Source organism: Mustela putorius, unplaced genomic scaffold, assembly GCF_011764305.1.
Source record: "Mustela putorius furo isolate JIRA1106 unplaced genomic scaffold, ASM1176430v1.1 tig00003845_pilon_pilon_pilon, whole genome shotgun sequence".
NCBI lineage: Eukaryota > Metazoa > Chordata > Mammalia > Carnivora > Mustelidae > Mustela > Mustela putorius.
The window spans coordinates 35,628,009-35,648,240 of NW_025421998.1; the positions used below are offsets into that span (position 1 = coordinate 35,628,009).

Sequence of the window (20,232 nt, forward strand, 5' to 3'; positions counted from 1 at the left end):
TTCTTCCCTGTCCAAACAATTTCCTCCCTTTATCACCATGAGGTCTGCCTTCACAATGGCTCAGATTAAGAAACAAACAAAAGGGGCTGGCGACACGTTCCACATAAACTAGGCATTACTACCTGAGGCCAGGGTGGGAAGGTGGACACTGGTTGCCCTCCTCCCCTTCAGACCCAGTCAAAGAGCGGATTCCAGCAGGGTAAGCAGCTTCTGGCTACACTCCAAACCAGGTGCCTCCTCACGCTATGAGTCTCTCCTTAACTGGGTACTGCCCCAACACACAGCAAGTCCTGCCTTGGCTTTCGGGAACTGGGGAACAAACCTTCCGAGGTACTAAAGATGTGAGGCTTCGTAAGGCACCCCATGCTAAGTGTGAACTGGAGAGTCAGCCCACCTGGGCGTGACTCCTAGTTGTACTTACTGTGTGACCTCAGGCAAGCAATTTTGACCTCTCTGGGCCCGCATCTTATAGCTGTCCAAGTTTCCTTAACCAGGAAATACGCAACCTTCCCCCGAACAAGGACTTTACCTTGCACTCAGAAATGGGTCCCTGCAGGGACTTTAGACACTCTTTCTTACTATACTGACTTTCACATTGTATATAAAACATTTTTCTAATTTGTAATTTGGAGAATTTCAAGCAATAGGAAATTGCTTTCTCCCTAATAGTACATTTTTTACTAACCCAGACTTTCCCAAGATGAAGAGCTTCTACAGTTTTGGTGTATTTGGTGGCATTCTTCAATTCCTCAAGTCCATTCCAGACCACTCGCAGCACACAGGACTTAGCCGCTTCCTGACTGCGGCCCGAGCTGATCGGTTTTTGATCTAGTGGTTCTAAGGTCTGCTTCTCTTTTTCAGGTGACAGGACATTTTGTTTGGTTTTACTTTGCTGTTGCTTTGGAGAAAATAGCTTAATTAGCTTTCCGTAGGTCACAGTAAAGCTGGGCTCCAAATCAAAATACTCCTGGTCCCATGGAAATACATGAATGGCACAGTGTCTGTGAAATTCCGAAGTTGCTGTCGTGTTACACACACTGGGAGGCTGCGATTTACACACTCTGAAAATGTTGTCTAGAGGAACGACTTTGGATTGCATAATTTTGAATGCATTCATTTCAGTTAAACCCCAGGATAGCTCCGGCTTCTTCTCAGACCCAAAAGAAAAAATGCTTCCTATCATAGTCCATAAGCTTGGCATGGATGGGGAGTCAGCTGTCACCTCGGAATCCGTCTTACTAGACCCAGAGCCTGTCAATCCTTTTTGGTCTCCTCCATAATTATGAAACTTCCCATGTGCGTTATCTGCTTTTGAAAATGTATTCTCCTTGGCTTGGCGGTTCTTTGGCTGAATAAGGAGTTTAGTGTCAGTTTCCAGCCTTCCATAAGCAGCAGCTGGCATGAGTGCAACTGTGTGGAAAAGAAAGCTTCTTAGTACATGTTCACCTCTGCTATGAACTCGATGCTATGGTGTCGAACACAATGGAAAATGTAATAGCACCTACCAATTCGGATAAATACATAAGTTTGTTGATCAACCCAAACAGGAAAAACAGCTTTTGGAAAAACTATTCGAATCTGATCCAGAAGATGCAGTTCAAGGGAAGCAGTGTGCAGCTCCTACAACCAACAAACAGAAAGCTCTATTCACTTCACCTTTTGTCATTCCAGGTCTAGTAAGGAAATCATAATTCACTCTTCTAACTCGAACCAACTCAGACTATATAATGTAGCTCAGAAAAGAAAACTTTAAAGACACTGATGTTTTGCCTTCCACTTACGGAATGATTAAACCACAGGGATAAGAGGCACAGCATGGGAAATGTAGTCCATGGTATCAAAATGGCATTGTGTGGTGACAGGTGGCTGCTACACTTGGGAGCATGGCGTGACGTATGGTGAATCACTATGTTGTACACCTGAATCTAACGTAACACTGTGTGTCAACTAGACTTCCATACAAACCAACAACTATGCTGAAGTAGTTCAACGTTAAACTGGGCTAGTTCCCAATCTATTTTCTTTACCAGTATCTCCCAGTCATCGGCTGAGAGGGGTTCCACCTCAACTTGTTGACAAGATACCACACGGGAGCACAGCTTGAGAAACACCTGGAAAAAATGGAAAATGTGAAACTACTTTTAAAAGACTTTTCGTATCCCTAGGAAATGAGAAGTTCTTTGTAGGTAAGTAATTAGGTGTGAGCGAGTGAATGAGTGAGCATGTGTGCCTCTATGTATTGTGTAGATCTCCACGGGACAAATAATTATTAAGCACTTATTCTTCGCTACGCCTTGATATACTCAACATTTAGGGAAAAAACTATCTCACAACTAATTCTAGGAAAAAGAAAATATATCCTAGCACAACATATGTTTTAAAAATTAAATTTAAAAATTAAAGATAAGGGGTGTCTGGGTGGCTCAATCCATTAAACATCTGCCGTTAGCTCAGGTCATGATCCCAGCATCCTGGGATCAAGCCCTGTATCTGGCTCCCTGCTCAGTGGGGAGCCTTCCTCTCCCTCTGCCTGCTGCTCCCCTAGCATGTGCTCTCACTCTCTCTTGTCAAATAAATAAATAAAATCTTTTACAAAATTTAAAGAATAATTATGGGGCGCCTGGGTGGCTCAGTGGATTAAAGCCTCTGCCTTCGGCTCAGGTCATGATCCCAGGGTCCTGGGATAGAGCCCCACATCGGGCTCTCTGCTCAGCAGGGAGCCTGCTTCCCTTCCTCTCTCTCTGCCTGCCTCTCTGCCTACTTGTGATCTCTCTCTGTCAAATAAATAAATAAAATTAAAAAAAAATTTTAAAGAATAATTAAAAGATTTAAAGATAAATGGGGTGCCTGGGTGGCTCAGTCAGTTAAACATCTGACTCTTGATTTCAACTCCAGTCTCAATCTCAGGGCTGTGAGTTCAGGCCCCATGTTGGGCTCCCCACTGGATGTGGCAACTACTTTAAAAAATAATAATAATAACTGGGTCGCCTGGGTGGCTCAGTGGGTTAGGCCTCTATCTTCGACTCAGGTTATGATCTCAGGGTCCTGGGATCAAGTCCTGCTTCGGGCTCTCTGCTCAGTGGGAAGCCTGCTTCCCCCTCTCTCTCTCTGCCTGTCTGACTAGTTGTGATCTCTCTGTCAAAGAAATAAATAAAATCTTGGGCCACCTGGGTGGCTCAGTGGGTTAAAGCCTCTCCCTTCGGCTCAGGTCATGATCCCAGGGTCCTGGGATAGAGCCCCACATCGGGCTCTCTACTCAGTGGGGAGCCTGTTTCCTCCTCTCTCTCTCTGCCTACTTGTGATCTGTCTGTCAAATAAATAAATCTTTAAAAAATAAATAAATAAATAAAATCTTTAAAAATAATAAGTAACAAATAAATAAATACAACCATTAACAAAAGAAAAATAATTTTAAAATGTAAGAAGATACAACAATGACATCAGGTCATGGCTAGATCTAATATATACATACTTTATTATTTCTAAAAGTTTTATGACTTAGTTTTATAACTAACCTCAAGCCATGGTGCTTCAAGAAAAGTAAGAAAAAAATGTAGAGATGGAGATCAGAGCCAATTACTTACAAGTATAAACATTCACAGCTAGAAGTAAAGTAAAACAAATGTGTCCTCATTCCAGTCCATGGATATATATGAAATGCTAGCGGGTCTCAAGAAGTTGGACTCTCCCACCTTACTTTCTTCCCACTTTCTGTACGCATTTCTGAGGATGGAGGAGTAAAACCCAAAGCCACCAAGCATTACACGCGCCAGTGAAGCAGCCCTTCCTTCTCTGCTTCGTGGACTGGAGCTGAATTTCCCCAAAAGCCATTGTCCGTGAATCTTCCTTCAGCATCTCCCACAGGCTCTATATGAAAAGAGTGATTGTGGGAAAGCACAAAGCAGCTCCCACCCACCACGAAGCTGGAATCCTGGGTGAGCCAGTCCACTTTGTTCATATTCTTTGGGAGACAGTGCCTTAGGCACAATACACAGAGGATCTGCAGGAAATCAGGTAAAAGTTCACTTTGAAGTAAAGAGGCATTAAAAACACGCAAGACAGGGACGCCTGGGTGGCTCAGTCAGTTAAGCCGCTGCCTTTGGCTCTCAGGTCATGATCCCAGGGTCCTGGGATTGACTTCCCTATGGGGCTTCCTGCTCAGCGGGGAGCCTGCATCTCTCTCTGCCTACTCTGCCTGCCGCTCCCCCTGCTTGTGCTCTCCCTCTCTCTCTGACAAACTAAAAATCTTTGGAAAAAAAACACACATACACACAAGACTGTTTAGAGGCTAATGAAGACATCAAGGTTGGGAACAGGAAGCTGGTGTCTCTCACAGGGAAGGACTACATCCTCGAAGAGAGTAGAACTTTAACTTGCTATACAATCCTGGGCAAAATGTTCTATCTCCCTAGGTTTGTAGAGCAAAGCACCAAAGTTAGTGATATCTAGGGTCGCTGTGGTGCTGAACTTTTCAGATTCTACCAAAGATTTAGGGTAAGCAAAGGACTAATATGAGGCCTATGGATTTCTCATTAGTGGATTATTCTCCTTATCAAAAACACACATGAACAAAATTAGTCTGTGTTCAAAACAAGTTAAAAATATGTGACACTGTGGGATCCTGTTGTGGGAACTGGTAATAGAATGCAGTTTAGCCCTGTTTATCAAAATTTTAAATGTACAGCCCCCAAGACTCTGCAATGCAATGTGTAGTATTTTATTCCACATATGCATACAAAGATGTTCAATGTATATTGTGTAATACATATATAATATATAGTTTGTGGGGGGAGGGAAACTGCAGAAAATGTGTATGATCCGATTCTTTAAATCCTAAAGGTATACTGAGATCCCAGTGTTCCGAGGCTGGGATTAAAGAAAGAGAAAAACATTTTTTTTTTAAAGATTTTATTTATTTATTTGACAGAGATCACAAGTAGCAGAGAGGCAGGCAGAGAGAGAGGGGGAAGCAGGCTCCCTGCTGAGCAGAGAGCCTGATGTAGGGCTCGATCCCAGGACCCTGGGATCATGACCGGAGCTGAAGGCAGAGGTTTTAACCCACTGAGCCACCCAGGCACCCCAGAAAAACAATTTTTACTTTCAATTGTAAAATACTCGTAATGAGTATGTATTACTTATGCAGTTTAAAAAGGAATAAATTGGTGAATACAATTAAATGAAAACACAGAAGTCCTTTAGCTTTAGGGTTTATAACCTAAGCACATTAAATCCATAGTCAAGACAAAAATAGAAAAATAACAACTCTTTTGTTGGATAGTTTTTAAAATTAAGTATGACCCTGGAAGGTTAGAAGATTTGCCACAAACAAATTAAGTTCAGTAACAATAAGTAGGGGCGTCTGGGTGGTGCAGTGGATTAAGCCTCTGCCTTCAGCTCAGGTCATGATCTGAGGGTCCTGGGATCCAGCCCCGCATCGGGCTCTCTGCTCAGGGGGAAGCCTACTTACCCCTCTCTCTGCCTGACTCTCTGCCTACTTGTGATCTCTCTCTCTCTCTCTCTGTCAAATAAATAAATAAATAAAATATTTTTAAAAAATAACAATAAGTAAAACTCATTAATTCATAAAGCAAAAATCATTACACACAAAATTAGAGAACTTGGAAAGTGAGTAATATACAACACAAAGTCAAGTAGGGAGCAGACTTAACAACAGTATATAGTTAACTTGAGTATGCTGGACTGCTTATAGCAGCACACAAGTTAGGTGTCATTTCGCCTCCTTAAAAAAATCAATCTGAAAAAAAATATTAATCTGAACTTTTTCTTCCCATTGCCATATTGTATGACATTAGGAGAAAGTCATTTGTACTTACCTGGTCCCCATTTGAGAGTCCAAGTTTCTGACCAACTTGTCTGTTAATTTCAGCCACATTTTCGCCTTGATCACTAAAATGCCTACCTTCCACCCAACTCAAGAACGCAGGCTGGTGACCCCAGGCTACTTCTATAGCTTGATTCTATTTATTCAAGGAGAAAGAGGGTGGGGAGAAGAAATAAGAAAGGAGGGGTGAGAGTCTTTATGGGCTTTTATGGATTCACATAAAAAAATAAACTATGATCGCAACCCACACATACAAAAAGAGTTCTACAGATAGGTGATAACTCTCTGTTGTGCACATTAGAGCATTTTAAAAAGCTATAATCATTTCTGATAACCAAAGCTGGTGATGCTATGGGTGAAACCAATACCTTTGTTCTCTTATGATGGCATTATAAATTCATTCAACCATTCCAAAATTCAAAATGGCACTAGGTAGCCAATGAATTTACCTAAACTTTGAGACATATATGTATTTGAGTACTTATTCTGGATTAATGATTCAAAGAAGAAGAAAACCACACCAGAACATATCTCTGCAGTATTTTCTGTAATAGCGAAACATATGACTGTCTTAAATATCTATCAACGGTGAAATTATTCAATAAGCTACAAATTTACTATTTTAGTAGAGCATGAGTCAGTAAGTAGAAATATATCATGATCATTAAAACCTTAACTATTTGTTTATTAGAAGACAATAAATGTGCCTGGTAAAAGCACAAATGTTACAAAAAAATAATAATAATAAAAGAAGCTAGGTTCCTGTTCCCAGAGGTAATTATGGTTTATAGTTTCTTACGTACACTTCCAGAAATTTTATACTACACAGCTTCTTAAATAATTTTGAAAGTTTTACCACTATGGAATTCTAAGAACAAAAAAAAATATGAAATGTGTTCCCATTAAGAACAATTTTATAAAATACATAAGTTTGTGGCTAAGCACTAAAAAACAATGTTTTCTATGATTAAAGAACTACAAACTCATTATTGAAACCTTAAAAAATATATAAACGTGGAAGGAAAAAAGGAATTTCTGGTATTCTCTCCACAAGACAACCACATGAACAATTTGGTCTATTTCTAGCTAATCTGTTTTCTTTGCAAAATTTTTTAAATAGTTGTATATTATAGTCAGGATTTGGTATCCTTTTCCCCACTTAACATTGTATCATCAGCACTTGTAAACATATATCATTTTTTCAATAAAAAGTAAAGACTTCATAAATCAAAACTTACCATCTCAGGAAGTTTTAGTATTATTAAAGTCATTTATTTATTTTTTTTTAAAGATTTTATTTATTTATTTGACAGAGAGAGATCACAAGTAGGCAGAGAGGCAGGCAGAGAGAGAGAGAGGAGGAAGCAGGCTCCCTGCTGAGCAGAGAGCCCGATGCGGGGCTCGATCCCAGGACCCTGAGATCATGACCTGAGCCGAAGGCAGCGGCTTAACCCACTGAGCCACCCAGGCGCCCCTAAAGTCATTTATTTATATCAAAATAAATTCAATTATTAAATTCATTCATTTACATCAAATTTTACTACCTCAAAACTTGTTATAGGCCACTTACTGTTTCTTTGAATAGGAAACTTTTAAAGGATGTTGGAGCCACTTCTGAAGCAATATAATGTACTTTAAATTAGCTATGTTATTAAAATGTTATTAAAATTTTGTATAGAAGAAAGTTATTATGTACCACTTAGTTGTGTAATTTTTCCCACAATTCAAAGAATAGGACAACTGCTCACAATGACAAGACCTTTCCACCAAGCACCGTGTGATAAAGTATACAGAGCCCTGGATTTGGAGTCAAATTCCAAATTACTGTCAGCTGTAATTGAGTCAGCTGAGGTTACAAGAGTGAAAATGACCAACCCCCACCAGGTGCTTTCCACACTTCTTTCATAAGAGTCTGTGGCATATAATCCAGATCACCTCCTATTTCACAAGAAGAAGCTTTCCAAACCAGAGATGTTCAATAAGGAAATCCAAAATACACCCTGAAATATCAAAGAGGTGGATTCTACCAACTCACTGGGCAAGGGGAAAATCAACTTCATCAAACAGGAAAAGTACTTCAATTACTCATTCCGTCAAAATGTAGCAACCAGCGCCATAGTCATAATATACATTCAGGTGGATTTGGTAAACCCTGCAGACTAATCGGAGTCCATTTGCACGTAAAACCTTGTCCACCTGAACCACAGAACCTCAGGTAAAAAGAAGAAACCAGCAGACTGGAGAGAAAGGAGCCCGCTTCTCCAGTCAATCAGCAAATGACTGACCACGTGCTTTTGCCTATACCTGTGGTACCAGTATCACCTGGAGAGAACTTTCAGGTGAAATCATGGGTGGTCAGGCCTTAGAACTGGCCAGATCCAAGGCTTGGGTTCTCCCTTGCTAACACAAAAGAAATGACAAGTCCTTATCTGGCCATTTCTGGATGGCGATTTAGGTTTGTTTGTCTGCATCCAGGGTGGACGGGAATCCTTTCCCTCATTTCAGCAATCGCAGCAAGCACGGAGCCCAGTATCCAGACAAAATAACGGAGTTAAAGCAACAGTCCTCAACTGGGGGTGATTTCTGTTCCCCAGGAGACATCTGGCAACGTGTGGGGACACATGGAGACTTTTTTGGACTATCGCTACTGAAAAGGAGGTGTGCTACTGGCATCTAGTGGCTAAAGGTCAAAGATACTGTTAACTATTTCATAATACCAGCCACAGCCACCCACAACAAAAAATTATCCAGTCTAGAGCACCAAGGTTAAAAAATCCCGAGTTAGGGGCTCCTGCATGGCTCAGTGGGTTAAGCCTCTGCTTTCAGCTCAGGTCATGGTCTCAGGATCCTGGGATCGAGCCCCACATCGGGCTCTCTGCTCAGTGGGGAGCCTGCTTTCCCCCCGCCCCCCGCCTGCCTCTCTGCTTATGATCTCTGTCAAATAAATAAATAAATAAATAAATCCCGAGTTAAAGCATCTACTGGGTATCCAGTCCTGAAATAGGGGCTTGGAGACAGGGGCCTGAGACACAGAGTACAAGCAAGATGTGTCACATAAACACAAAAGTGAAGTTTCGAAAAGGAGACAAATGTGAGCAACCGAGAATTTAAAAGCTCGGCGGAGGAGGTAAGATTATGCTCAGCTTTTGAAGGCATGAAATGAAGAAAAACGTTTTGGGGAGAAAGAATAGCAAGAGTAAGAGTACAGAAGTAGGAAGTTGCCGAGTTATGAAAGAAACAGTGAGAAGGCCGATGTGGATGCTGCATAGTACGTGAGAGACAAGAGGACGAATTACCTGGAAATGGTACCTGCCTAGGAGTGCTAGTTTCCTAACATGTGAAAGTACAGAAATGACCGAGATGTCCCAGGTCCCTTTCGCCATCAACATTGTGATTCAATAATAATAGGGCTCAGTTCTTGTGTATCCAAGTAGCCCAAAGATACATACATATTTTTAAATTACAGATGCCTAAAGCTCACTCCCCAGGATTCTGATCCAAGAAGTCTGAGGAAGGACCAGAACACTGGTATTTTGAAAAACTTAAAGGTAAATCTGACACAGGCCAGGAAACTATTCTTCTGACCCTCTTCCCATTATAGCATTGAGGGCATTATGTCCTCTATGCTTCAGCCCAAATAAAGTAATTCAGCACATTAACTGCCAACTTATGATTCCCTGCTTTAACAATTACCTATGCCCTCTAAGCCAATAATTCTAGGATAAAAAATATCTAGAAAAACGGTTCCGGAAAAGTAAAGTGGAAAGGTAGGATACTTAAAATTACTGTAAATTCTTAAATATTTCCTGCATGATTAGCCAGTAGTGGGTACTATGCATCCAGGATTTCAAATATTCTGTCCCTTTGCCAGCATAAGCATATGAAATTCATAAGACTATATGCCTCTATTTCTAGTAAGAAAATGAGGATGTTGTACCCCCTTTAATTAATAATTAAAAGGGTAACTGACCGGAGAGGTTCAAATAATCCTACCTATGTACTTCCAAATATGCATAATTCTACTGCCTATTTCTGGCACACCTCAGAACTGTTCCGAGCATCGGCGACACAGGGAAGAACCTTATTTTATTAAACTACCCCGCGCACGGGACACGGTGCTCAGTTCCTGTTAACATACCCTGTTAACCTACAGGGACTCTGCAAGCCAAATCTGGCCCTCCCTCTGGAGGCCGGGACCGCAGCCATGCAGGCACCTGAAAATCACTAGCAAGAAAAACATTTTTTTTTTAATAAAAATAAAAATTAGCGACTTCCAGAAGCTTTTCCAAACTGGAGACATATTTCTGAATGCAGACGTAAATATCAGGATGTTTTAAAAGCCCAGTCTCACCAAGTGAAAACACCTGAAACAGGGCACGTTAAAGGCCCAGGGCTGCACTAGACGTGGTATGGGCTGCACAACCTGCCCTCCCCGGCCTTGCCCTCGAGGGGCCCTCAGTCTGTCCTCTGAACGGCTCGGTGGCGACTAAAGGCAGCCCGTGCCACCCAGCCCGGGCAGGCTTGAGGGCCGCCGCGTCCCTAAAAGGTCTTGGCCCAGTCCGACCCCAGGCAGCCAACCGGGTGTCGCGAGTCCGGGTTGCGAGCCGCCGTCCAGGGCTGGCGCGTTACCTGTAGCAGGTGCATCTGGGCCACGAGGCGCCGGGGCAAGTGGAGGAAGCAGTCGCGGGCGTTGGTGAAGACTACAGTCACCGCTACCCCACCACCCTCTGCACCCGCTAGGCGATCGGTGCCCCACATCGTAGACAAGCGAGGATCACGCCCCAGCCGTCCACTTAAGCAGACGCTGGCCACTGAGCAGACCGAGGGCGTCGGAGCCAGAGAAGATCGATCGACCCCGCCCCCTGCGGCCACGCCCCTCTCGCCGCGCGCGCCGGGACGAGGAGGGACAGGCAAAGGGCTCGAGCTCTCCGCGGTCTCTCCGCCAGGCCGCTGGAGGGCGGCACCTCGTTCGCCGAAGTCTCACTCACAGGAAACGATGCCAGACGCTGTCGATTCTCCAGCCAGTCCTGGCACGCCTTGACCCATCTTCCTCTCTTATTGGGTGAACAGGCATGCGGCGAGACGGATGTTGTCGTTTTTGCAAGGGCCGGAATAGGCAAGATGGCGTCGAGTGGCGGCGAACTTGGAGGTGTATTTGATCACCACGTTCAGAGGGCTGTATGCGACACGCGGGCCAAGTATCGGGAGGGGCGGCGGCCTCGTGCTGTCAGGGTAAAGTGATTTTGGTTTCATTCATTATTGCTGATAGCTTTATCTTAGCTCTAGCTCCACATGCCCACTTTATGTAATAAAGGCTTGAAGGGCTGCGGTCCTCTTCATCAGTCATTAGAGATGGGTTTGAGAAACTGGTACTCGGTGGCCAAAAATTCTCACGAACCCCCTTTGGTCAAATGCTGTAACGTCAGCTCCGGAAGGACAGGGCTTTATTTTAGTCATTGTATCTTCCGTGTTTACAGTAGCGCTTGGCGCATGGTAAGCACTCAATTTTTGTTCTCTCTCTCTCTAGTAACTTCTTCTGAGCCAACTTCTGTAAAATATGTCGATTGAAGAGAGTCTGTGTTTTAATTAGAGGCCGTCACCGGAAGGGGTGAATTCTTTATCCTTTTTTTTTTATTTTCCAGACTGGCTGAACAGAATGTTTCTTCTTTTCAGAGCACTTTTAAGTTTTTAATTTTAATTCCAGTATAGTTAACGTAGTGTTATATATTAGTTGCAGGTGTACAATATAATGATTCAGCAATTCTATCTGAGCACATTACTTGGTGCTCAGCATGGTAAGTGAAGTACCCCGAGCTTTTTTTTTTTTAAAATAGAAGATATGTCTTAGGCTTATTTGGAAGATATATCTTTATGTGTTTTCTTTTAGGTATATACAATCAATTTGGAATCTCGGTACTTGTTAATACAAGGAGTTCCTGCAGTGGGAGCAATGAAGGAATTAGTTGAGCGATTTGCTCTATATGGTGCAATTGAACAGTATAATCCTCTAGATGAATACCCAGCAGAAGACTTTACGGAAGTTTATCTTATCAAATTTATGAACTTACAAAGTGCAAGGTAATGTGCAAGTTAAGCATAAGTTTCATTTCCTCCATTCCCACTGCTGTCACTTTGGCCCCAGTTGTCCCTCATTCATACCTGAATTACTGAATAATCTAACATGGCCCTATATTATTTTTATCTTACTCCAGTCTTAAATGTCATTCCCATGCTTAACAGCCTTTGATCATGTATTGTCGTAGATTAAAAACTGGGTTTGGGGTAAATTTTCGAACTCCACTGCTTACTAGCATCATGACTTTGGACAAGTTATTTAATCTCAGTAAGGCTGTTTTTTTTTATTCTGCGAAATATGTATGGTAAAAGGACCTACCTTGGGGGTTGTGTGAGGATGGTATAAGATAATCGATGTAAAGGGGCTAAATGTAGTGCCTCCTGTGTTCAGAATGCAGTAAACCTTAGACGTTTAAGTTTTTAATGTTATGTACCTTTGTGAATTGACTCAACCTTTTCCAGCTTTCTGTTAACAGAAACTCTGCTTCAGTAAGGCTGAAGTATGAAATGACTTACTAGTTTTCTGTTGACCCCAGTCTTGTCATTAATTCTCTCCAAGACCCTTCCTTCTTTGGCTATTACCATTCATTTTTTCTTTTCTCTCTCTCTCTTTTTAAAAAAAATTTTATTTTTGAGTAATCTCTACACCCAGTGTGGGGCTCAAACTTATAAACCCGAGATCAAGACTCATATGGCCTACCAGCTTAGCTAACCAGGCACCCCACCATTGATCTTGTCTTTCTGTACTATGAATAGGATTTGCAGTCTGCCACAAAAGCACTTGTTTATGTTGTTCTCTGTTTGCTCTCATATGTAATCTCACTTTCCCTAATCAACTTGCTTGCCCCTCACGGTTAGGGAAGCATATTTTCTAGAGCTTTTGCATCTTCCAGAGCACATAGTACAATAGGCTGTGAAGTTTAACATCTCAGTTTGAATCGTAGCTCCACAAACTAGTGTGAGCATGGCTGTTATAAATGTCCCCAGGCCTCATGTCATCATATGATTTTTATGAAGTGTTCATTCACTTAGGATACTACCTGGTGCATGGTAAAATCTCAGTAAGTATTTTTATCATTATCCCTGGGCATAGAAGTACTTAAATATTTATTGTAGCTTAAGTCCTGGCCCCTTGTATATATTTAGTAAGTATTTATTGAATATTATCCTCTACTTTTTCATGGATTAGTTATGTATTCAATATTTAATTATTGAAGATTTTTACGATTACAATATTATATTTATTAATTTTTATGTATGAATCCCATTGTGCCAAAAGGGCTAAATTTGGTATGAGCTGACTCTTAAGGGCCACTTAACACAGAGAAATCTGTTTCACGACCACAGATTGTGTACCTCAGGTTAACTGGTGGCTCCTTAGTTAATTAAAGGGAGTCAGGTTATGTGTGGATGACATAGCTCAAAACCTGTTAGCACTGTAGGGAGAGGGGATGAAAGGCTTGAAAAGTATGCACCAGATCAGTAGAGTCAATACCATCCACAAGCAGCACATCTTAACTCCCGCACAAGAGGATGTGTGTACACATAGCAAAACCTGAACGTTGCTCTTTAGATCAGTGCATTGTATACTAGTTCGGCTTTCATCCTAAGTGAATTGAGATTAAGAAACCATGCTGTTTTCTATTCAGGACAGCCAAGAGAAAAATGGATGAACAGAGCTTCTTTGGTGGATTGCTTCATGTGTGCTATGCTCCAGAATTTGAAACAGTTGAAGAAACTAGAAAAAAATTACAGGAGAGAAAGGCTTATATAACAAGAACTACTAAAAATAAAGGTATGAAAAGCCAGTTACTGAACACCTCCTATGTGTCAGGCACTCTTGCTAGGTGTATTATATCACCATGGAGCTCCCAGTCCAGTGGGAAGAGAGGCAGATAAATGATCACAATATTCAGTAACTGTAAACTGCGGGATTCTGGGCAGCACTCTTAAGTAATCTGGGCTGGAAAAGGAGAGATATTGGCATGTGGAAGAGTTCCTACAGGTTGAGAGAGGTGGCTGAGTTTTGAAGGATGATAAGTAGACATTACTCAGAAGGGGAAAGGAAGCGATGGGAGGGTAGGCCAAGGAGCATGAATAAATGAGCATCGTGCTTCGGAAGGAAGGGTAACCACAGCACAGGGCTACAGTGAGAAATAAAGATTAGAGAAGAGAACAGGAACTGAATCATGTAGGGCTTTATATCCCATGCTAAGGAATTAAGGCTTGACCAAAGGCAGTGAGAAACAATTATGATTTGCAGACTAGTTACCAACTGCTAATCTAAAACTGCTGAACGTGGAAAAGTTCCACTTTTTGACCAGCAGCTGGCCACGTGGCCCATATTCCCAACTGGGTTTCCCTAGACACAAATTCCAGGTGCCTGGAATAGAGTCATGAGATCTGGTACAAGGATTGTAGGAACAAAGCACTCAGAATTGGACTAAAATAATGTGTGTGGTCTGAAATCTGAATGATACTGGAGGCTCATATTGCCAAGTTTCCACCCTTCAATTAAAAGACAAAGTCAGGAGCGTCTGGGTGGCTCAGTGGGTTAAGCCGCTGCCTTCAGCTCGGGTCATGATCCCAGGGTCCTGGGATCGAGCCCCACGTAGGGCTCTCTGCTCCGTGGAGAGCCTGCTTCCTCCTCTCTCTCTCTGCCTGCCTCTCTGCCTACTTGTGATCTCTTTCTGTCAAATAAATAAATAAAATCTTTAAAAAATAAATAAAAATAAAAGACAAAGTCCATGTCCATACAGTTACTGAATATGAGGAGTTTTTGACTGGGGAGGTGACATGTGGCAGAGGTGAAGAGAGAAATAAGGTGGGAAGACTCTTGGAAAAACTCACCTGAAAATTTGGCAGGAGAGCTATTGAGAGTCCCTGGTCACTAGTAGACACTGAACATTGACCTATGGTGCATGTGAATAGCTCCCAGAAAACTTCTAGGGTTGTGTGGCAAATAAAATGATAGAATATGGGTCCCGCATATTGCCATCTTTAAAAAAACAAACAAGCTAAGCAGCATGATACATTCATATAGCAGAATACTCCGAAGCTGGGGGAAGAAAGCATTCTATATGATGACCTAGAAAAAGCCTCTAAGATCCACAGTTAAGTGGAAAATGCAAAGGTACAGAGAAGTGGGTATTATGGGGGAAAAAGAGGAGTAAGTGGGAGGAGGAAGAATAAGATATATTGGACAGATAAATAAGAAATTGGGAATAGGGATCACTTATGGAGGAGTGGAAACCAGGCATATGGGGAGCAAAGAGAGAGTGAAGCTTGACACTAATATACCTTTTATCCTTCTTAGCTTTTAAACACATGACGGTATTGCCTGCTCAAGAAATAAATTTTTCAGGGTAGCATTTGTTAACCTTTTAAAGTGATGTTTGTTTTTAAAAGTGGACATTTGCAAATGATGAAAACAAATGAACCATTTCTTTTTCCTCTTCTCTCACCTTTTAAATTGCAATATTAAGATCATCACATGACGAAGAAGAAACTGGTTACAGAGCTTAAAGACACAAAAGATTTTAGACAGGACTTCCACTCAAGGACATCTGGACCTTGTGCAGCCACACTGAACACTTCTACTGGCAACTCCGATCCTTGTCTTCCTTATTCTTGTGAATTGCCTTTATGTTATTTTTCCTCAAAATGTCCATGTTCGTCAGGGGAACATATGGGCTGGGCATCGGACTCCTCTTGGAGTGGTAGAAACCGTGCTGGAACAGTGGAGCATTGTATGCACAATGACTCTTCACAGAAGATACAAATGAAACCTTTTAAAAATTCATTGGCCTGCCCTGGTGCACAGAAGGCTACTACTTCTTCAGAGGCAGTTGACAGATTTATGCCTAGGACGACACAGCTGCAGGAGCGGAAAAGAAGAAGAGAAGATGATCGTAAAGTTGGAACTTTTCTCGGAACAAGTACGAGTAGCAATGCGGTTATGATTGGGCCTCTGTTACCTCACATACCTAAAGTGGACATGCATGACGACTCATTGAATACAACAGCGAATTTAATTCGGAATAAACTTCAAGAGGTAAGATCATTTTTAGAAACTGTTTTAAGGGGCGCCTGGGTGGCTCAGTGGGTTAAAGCCTCTGCCTTCAGCTCCGGTCATTATCCCGGGGTCCTGGGATTGAGCCCTACATCGGGCTCTCTGCTCAGCGGGGAGGCTGCTTCCTCCTCTCTCTCTCTCTCTCTCTCTGCCTGCCTCTTTGTCTACTTGTGATCTCTCTGTCAAATAAATGAATAAATAAATCTTTTAAAAAAATTTTTAAAAATTAACAAAAAAAATTAACAACAAAAAAAAAGAGAGACCATTTGATCATAGGACTAACAACTAAATGGAGATTTGTGGCGACTAAAATATTGTCATTTATTTTTTTCATTTTCAGCTTTTTGATGTGTTTTTCTACATTAACTGAATCTAACAGAAATGTACGTGCTTTGATGTCATTAATCCTTGCTTTAAACGATGAACAGAACATACAGATCTAAAATATAAAAGCAGTGGTTTCAGTCAGTGAGGTCAGCCTGTGAGAGGGGAGCCCAGGCCCTCCCTTTTTAAAGGTCCCCAGATGGTTCTGTTATAAGCCAAAGTACAGAACTGTTGTGTTGAAGGAAAATTATTACAACGTATTTTCCTCAACTTCAAAGTTAATACAAATTACATCAAATTAAAATGCTTTTTGCTTCTTTGATAAAAGTAGCCATAGAATAGGGCCAGATTTCTTTCTTTTTTTTTTTTTTTTTCAAAGATTTATTTATTTGACAGAGAGAAATTACAAGTACACTGAGAGGCAGGCAGAGAGAGAGAGAGAGAGAAGGAAGCAGGCTCCATGCTGAGCAGAGAGCCCGATGTGGGACTTGATCCCAGGACCCTGAGATCATGACCTGAGCCGAAGGCAGCGGCTCAACCCACTGAGCCACCCAGGCGCCCTAGGGCCAGATTTCTAAAGACCAGGCCCTAAGGTCTGCATTTGAAAATGTCAGCTTCTTAAGTAGAGTACAACTTGACTGTGCTACTTAAGTAGTAATTTCTTTACCTGTTATTTAATCATTTGCCACTTTCTGAACACAAATGAAAGAAAGCTAACATTTGAATTAGCTTTTGCCCCTTTTCATGGGGCAAACCCTTTAGAAATCTAACTAAGGGAGAAAGTATTGTCCTAAACTTTAAGCCTGGGGTTCAGAAAGTGCTTTTCATGCAGTTGTATATGTATTTTACCATGTGATGAATGGAATATAAGGTGGCTTAATTTATGTCTATTTGTTTTACCTGAAAATTATTATCTGACTAAGAGTGAGGGCTTATTTTAAAATAATAAAAATCTATGAACACAATTTCCATGCTTAAGCCTCTTAAAATTTTTTAGTTTTGCTAGCGCCCCTCTTTCCTTCAGATAGAGTTGATCTGGGGCATTGATACAGATACATAACTCTCTCAGCCAGAGCTGACTGTATTTTCAAGGAAAAAGTTGTTAGGGGATGCCTGGGTGGTTCAGTTGGTTAGCATCTGCCTTTAGCTCAGGTCCCAGGGTCCTGGGATGAGTCTCGTATGGGGCTCCCTGCTCAGCGGAGCCTGCTTTTCTCTCTGCCTGCACACATGCCCATCCTGTCTCGCTCATGCATACTCTCTTTCTGACAAATAAATAAAATCTAAAAAAAAAAAAAAAAAGTTGGTAGGTCCATATCCTAGGTAAGGAAACAGTAGGACAACAAAATTGAGAAATACTAACTACAACTTACTACAGTTTCTAATAATTGTGTATTTAAATCAAGACTGTTATACTGTTTTAACACATTGTCACTCTTTTTCTAATGGTGTGTTTGGTTTCACTTCCCTAGGAAATTGAGGATTATACCATTTTCTGCTTATTCAAATTTCTTATCTCCCCCCTCAAGGTTCCATGTCTTTAAATACATCAGATGTTATTAGTGTTTCAAGTTATGCAGAATCAGGATGTCTGTCTGTATCTATAAGAAAGCAAATGACTTCAGATCTATAAAGGATTGTTAGAGTATGTATTTACTTTTCTCCCATTTTTTTTCTTTTTAAATGGCTTTAGAAGTTTTACTCCCATCAGTATTCCGACAGAAAACCTTGCACTGTGCCTAGATCATAGGCTGTATCCTGAAATTAGGCACACTCTGCCTCAAACCTGATGGCAAGAATTGGACTATTAGATGTATATCCTACCTCTTCTAATAGTTTACTTATTCTTGTACTACAAAAACTAAGTTTTGGTGGTTCTCTTTTTTTAAACTAGGTCATTTCATCTGTGCCCAAACCTCCAGAAGACAAGCTGGAAGATGTGTGTACAAGTCGTTCATTAAAGCAAAGAAGAAGAATATAGACTGCTGGCAGCCAATTATGTTTCTGTGGGACTATTAACTTTTTACTTTTGGCCTGTCACTTTAATTGTTGAAAAGATTGTACTGCTAGTATTTTTTAATGCACTTCTCTTTATAATATCATTCAAGCTACTTATCTAATAAAATTTCATCTTTTAAAGTTAGGTTGTTACAGACAAAGTACATGCCAGCCAAATATGTTCCTTAAAAAAACAAAACTAAACTTTTCCAGGAGCTCCACCCAGTGGCTTTGGTTGCATCTTATTGGCTAGAAGTGGGCTCCTGGCCATTCCTAACTCGGGAGGTCTGGCGTGATAAATGTTTTGGTTTCCAGCTTCTGTGGATGAGGAAGAAAGAGAAAAGAGGATTGTGAAAGGATTATTCACAGTATTTGCCACAGGAACCAAGCTTGTTGGCTAACTTAAAAGAAGAAAATTAGTTTATCATTACTTATTATAGGTGTCATTTTGATCACACTTAATATTACAGAAACTGAGGCTACCTGGGCAGCTCAGCTGATTAAGGTTCTGCCTTTGGCCCAGGTCATGATCTCGGGGTCCCAGGATTGAGTCCCACATCGGGCTCCCTGCTCAGTGGGGAGCCTGCTTCTCCCTCTGCCTGCCACTGCCCCTGCCTGTGCTCTTTCTTTCTGACAAATAAATCTTAAAAAAAAAAAAAAATTACAGGAACCATTCTTTTAGTATTACTTCCCACGTGGCAGTAGTTCTATGTAAATGAAGTGAAAGATAAAAACTTTACAATGCAAATAAGGATAGGCAGTCGGGATCTGTTTCTGATTTTAATACAAGTATTGAGTGATTCACATTCAAAAACTAGAAGTCAGGATGTGTCTGAATGCCAGGGCTTCAAAATCAATACAATTCTGTAAAGTAAAAAAGATAAACTATTAGAACAAAGCTGAAATTAGAAGCCTACAGTCTTCAGTTAATGTCTAAGAAGAATGTGCCTATCTATGGCAGAAGTGAATCACTGTATTTGTAAATACTAGGTCACTAACCACTACTTTTAGCATACCCACATGGCTTTTCCTGGCAGTGAACCACATAATTGGAAATTGGAACAAGTGTGTTCAGGCTGTTTCCGTTTTTTGTTTGTTTGTTTGTTTGTTTGTTTGTTTTTTAACCGATAAAAATAACTTGAGAAGACCCATACCAAATGGCGGTCTGTTTTTCTTTTCTCTCTATACCTAAAGACTTCTTGCCTGTTGGATTGAATTTGAATATACCAGTTAAGAAGGCTCATCACCAGCTATGACCTACTGATATAAACTTGCTGGGATAGCTCCAAGTGCTAGATGGTATTAAAAGAAGCTGCAGGCAAGGGTTTTGGCCTTACTTCTTGTAAGGTAATTAGATACTTTTCTCTGCTGAACTCACAGGTAAAAGACACATTAGATACCCAAGCACAGAATTGGAAAGAGCAAGTTACTGTCTAGAACACACTTCTCAGACATTAAGATGGTATGACTCTCTACTTCAGGGTCTTATTAAAATGCAGATTCTGATGGTAGTGGCCAGGAGCTGGTGGATGGTAGGAATGCAGAATTGTTTATAGGTATAGAATTTCATTTTTTGCAAGATGAGTTCTGGAGATTGTATGACATTGTGAATGTACCTGACATTACTGAACTCAGTGTTTGTAATGGGTTAAAATGATATATTTTATGTTGGCTATATTTTACCACAATTGAAAAAAAAAACCCTCTGGGGGAGAATGTTTAAATTCTTCAAGGGAGGAGCTGCTCAATGGGTTCTGTGTTGTTGAATGGATTTCGGATCTTTTCAGGATCTTTTCATGACTGTGGAGGCTAGCATGCCTCCCCATCCCCACCAACGTGCACAGTATTTGACCACAGAAGGGGAAAGAAAGAAGAGCCTTTGCTGTGTCAAGCATTGAAAGAATGAAAGAGGAAGGAAGGAAGG

The 20,232-nt window shown here is 41.2% G+C and overlaps 3 protein-coding genes across 8 annotated transcripts in view; 1 reads left to right on the forward strand and 2 right to left on the reverse strand.

Moving 5' to 3' along the window:
* Nucleotides 1–10,679, reverse strand: part of PEX1 (peroxisomal biogenesis factor 1) — a 53,898-nt gene extending 43,219 nt beyond the window's left edge. For 3 of the 4 annotated variants that reach the window (XR_001176960.2, XM_013047846.2, XM_004776435.3), the window contains exons 1-5: nt 10,472–10,678; nt 5,835–5,978; nt 2,028–2,111; nt 1,506–1,620; nt 686–1,410 (exon numbers count right to left, since the gene is read on the reverse strand). Coding sequence is in view for 3 of the 4 variants with exons in the window: in XM_013047846.2 (XP_012903300.2) it covers nt 686–1,410; nt 1,506–1,620; nt 2,028–2,111; nt 5,835–5,978; nt 10,472–10,600 (1,197 nt within the window). In the remaining variant the exon portion in view is untranslated. Of the gene's footprint in view, nt 1–685; nt 1,411–1,505; nt 1,621–2,027; nt 2,112–5,834; nt 5,979–10,471 lie in introns of all 4 variants that reach the window. The other variant, XM_013047848.2, reaches the window with a different exon arrangement.
* Nucleotides 10,680–10,898: 219 nt separating this feature from the next.
* On the forward strand, nt 10,899–19,466 carry RBM48 (RNA binding motif protein 48). 2 transcript variants are annotated; one of them, XM_004776432.3, is made up of 5 exons: nt 10,899–11,074; nt 11,730–11,920; nt 13,567–13,712; nt 15,403–15,971; nt 18,205–19,466. In XM_004776432.3, exons 1-5 carry the CDS (start codon nt 10,964–10,966, stop codon nt 18,289–18,291), a joined length of 1,104 nt encoding a protein of 367 aa, XP_004776489.1. In that variant the 5' UTR covers nt 10,899–10,963; the 3' UTR covers nt 18,292–19,466. The 2 variants fall into 2 exon arrangements, with proteins under 2 accessions (XP_004776489.1, XP_044918631.1); XM_045062696.1 differs by having other exon boundaries at nt 10,907–11,074; nt 15,403–15,973; nt 18,208–19,466.
* The window catches only part of LOC101670130 (EF-hand calcium-binding domain-containing protein 1), a 32,687-nt gene continuing 28,125 nt past the window's right edge, over nt 15,671–20,232 (reverse strand). The window contains exon 5 of one of the 2 annotated variants that reach the window (XM_013047849.2): nt 15,671–15,794. In XM_013047849.2, coding sequence (XP_012903303.1) covers nt 15,756–15,794 — 39 coding nt within the window. In that variant the 3' untranslated portion in view covers nt 15,671–15,755. Of the gene's footprint in view, nt 15,795–19,075; nt 19,173–20,232 lie in introns of those variants that run through there. The other variant, XM_004776434.3, reaches the window with a different exon arrangement.

Coding starts and splice junctions, on each gene's coding strand:
- RBM48 (XM_004776432.3), top strand. CDS start 10,964: ATGGCGTCGAGTGGCGGCGAACTTGGAGGTGTATTTGATCACCACGTT. Junction 11,075..11,729: donor GGCGGCCTCGTGCTGTCAGG/GTAAAGTGATTT, acceptor GTTTTCTTTTAG/GTATATACAATCAATTTGGA. Junction 13,713..15,402: donor AAGAACTACTAAAAATAAAG/GTATGAAAAGCC, acceptor TGCAATATTAAG/ATCATCACATGACGAAGAAG.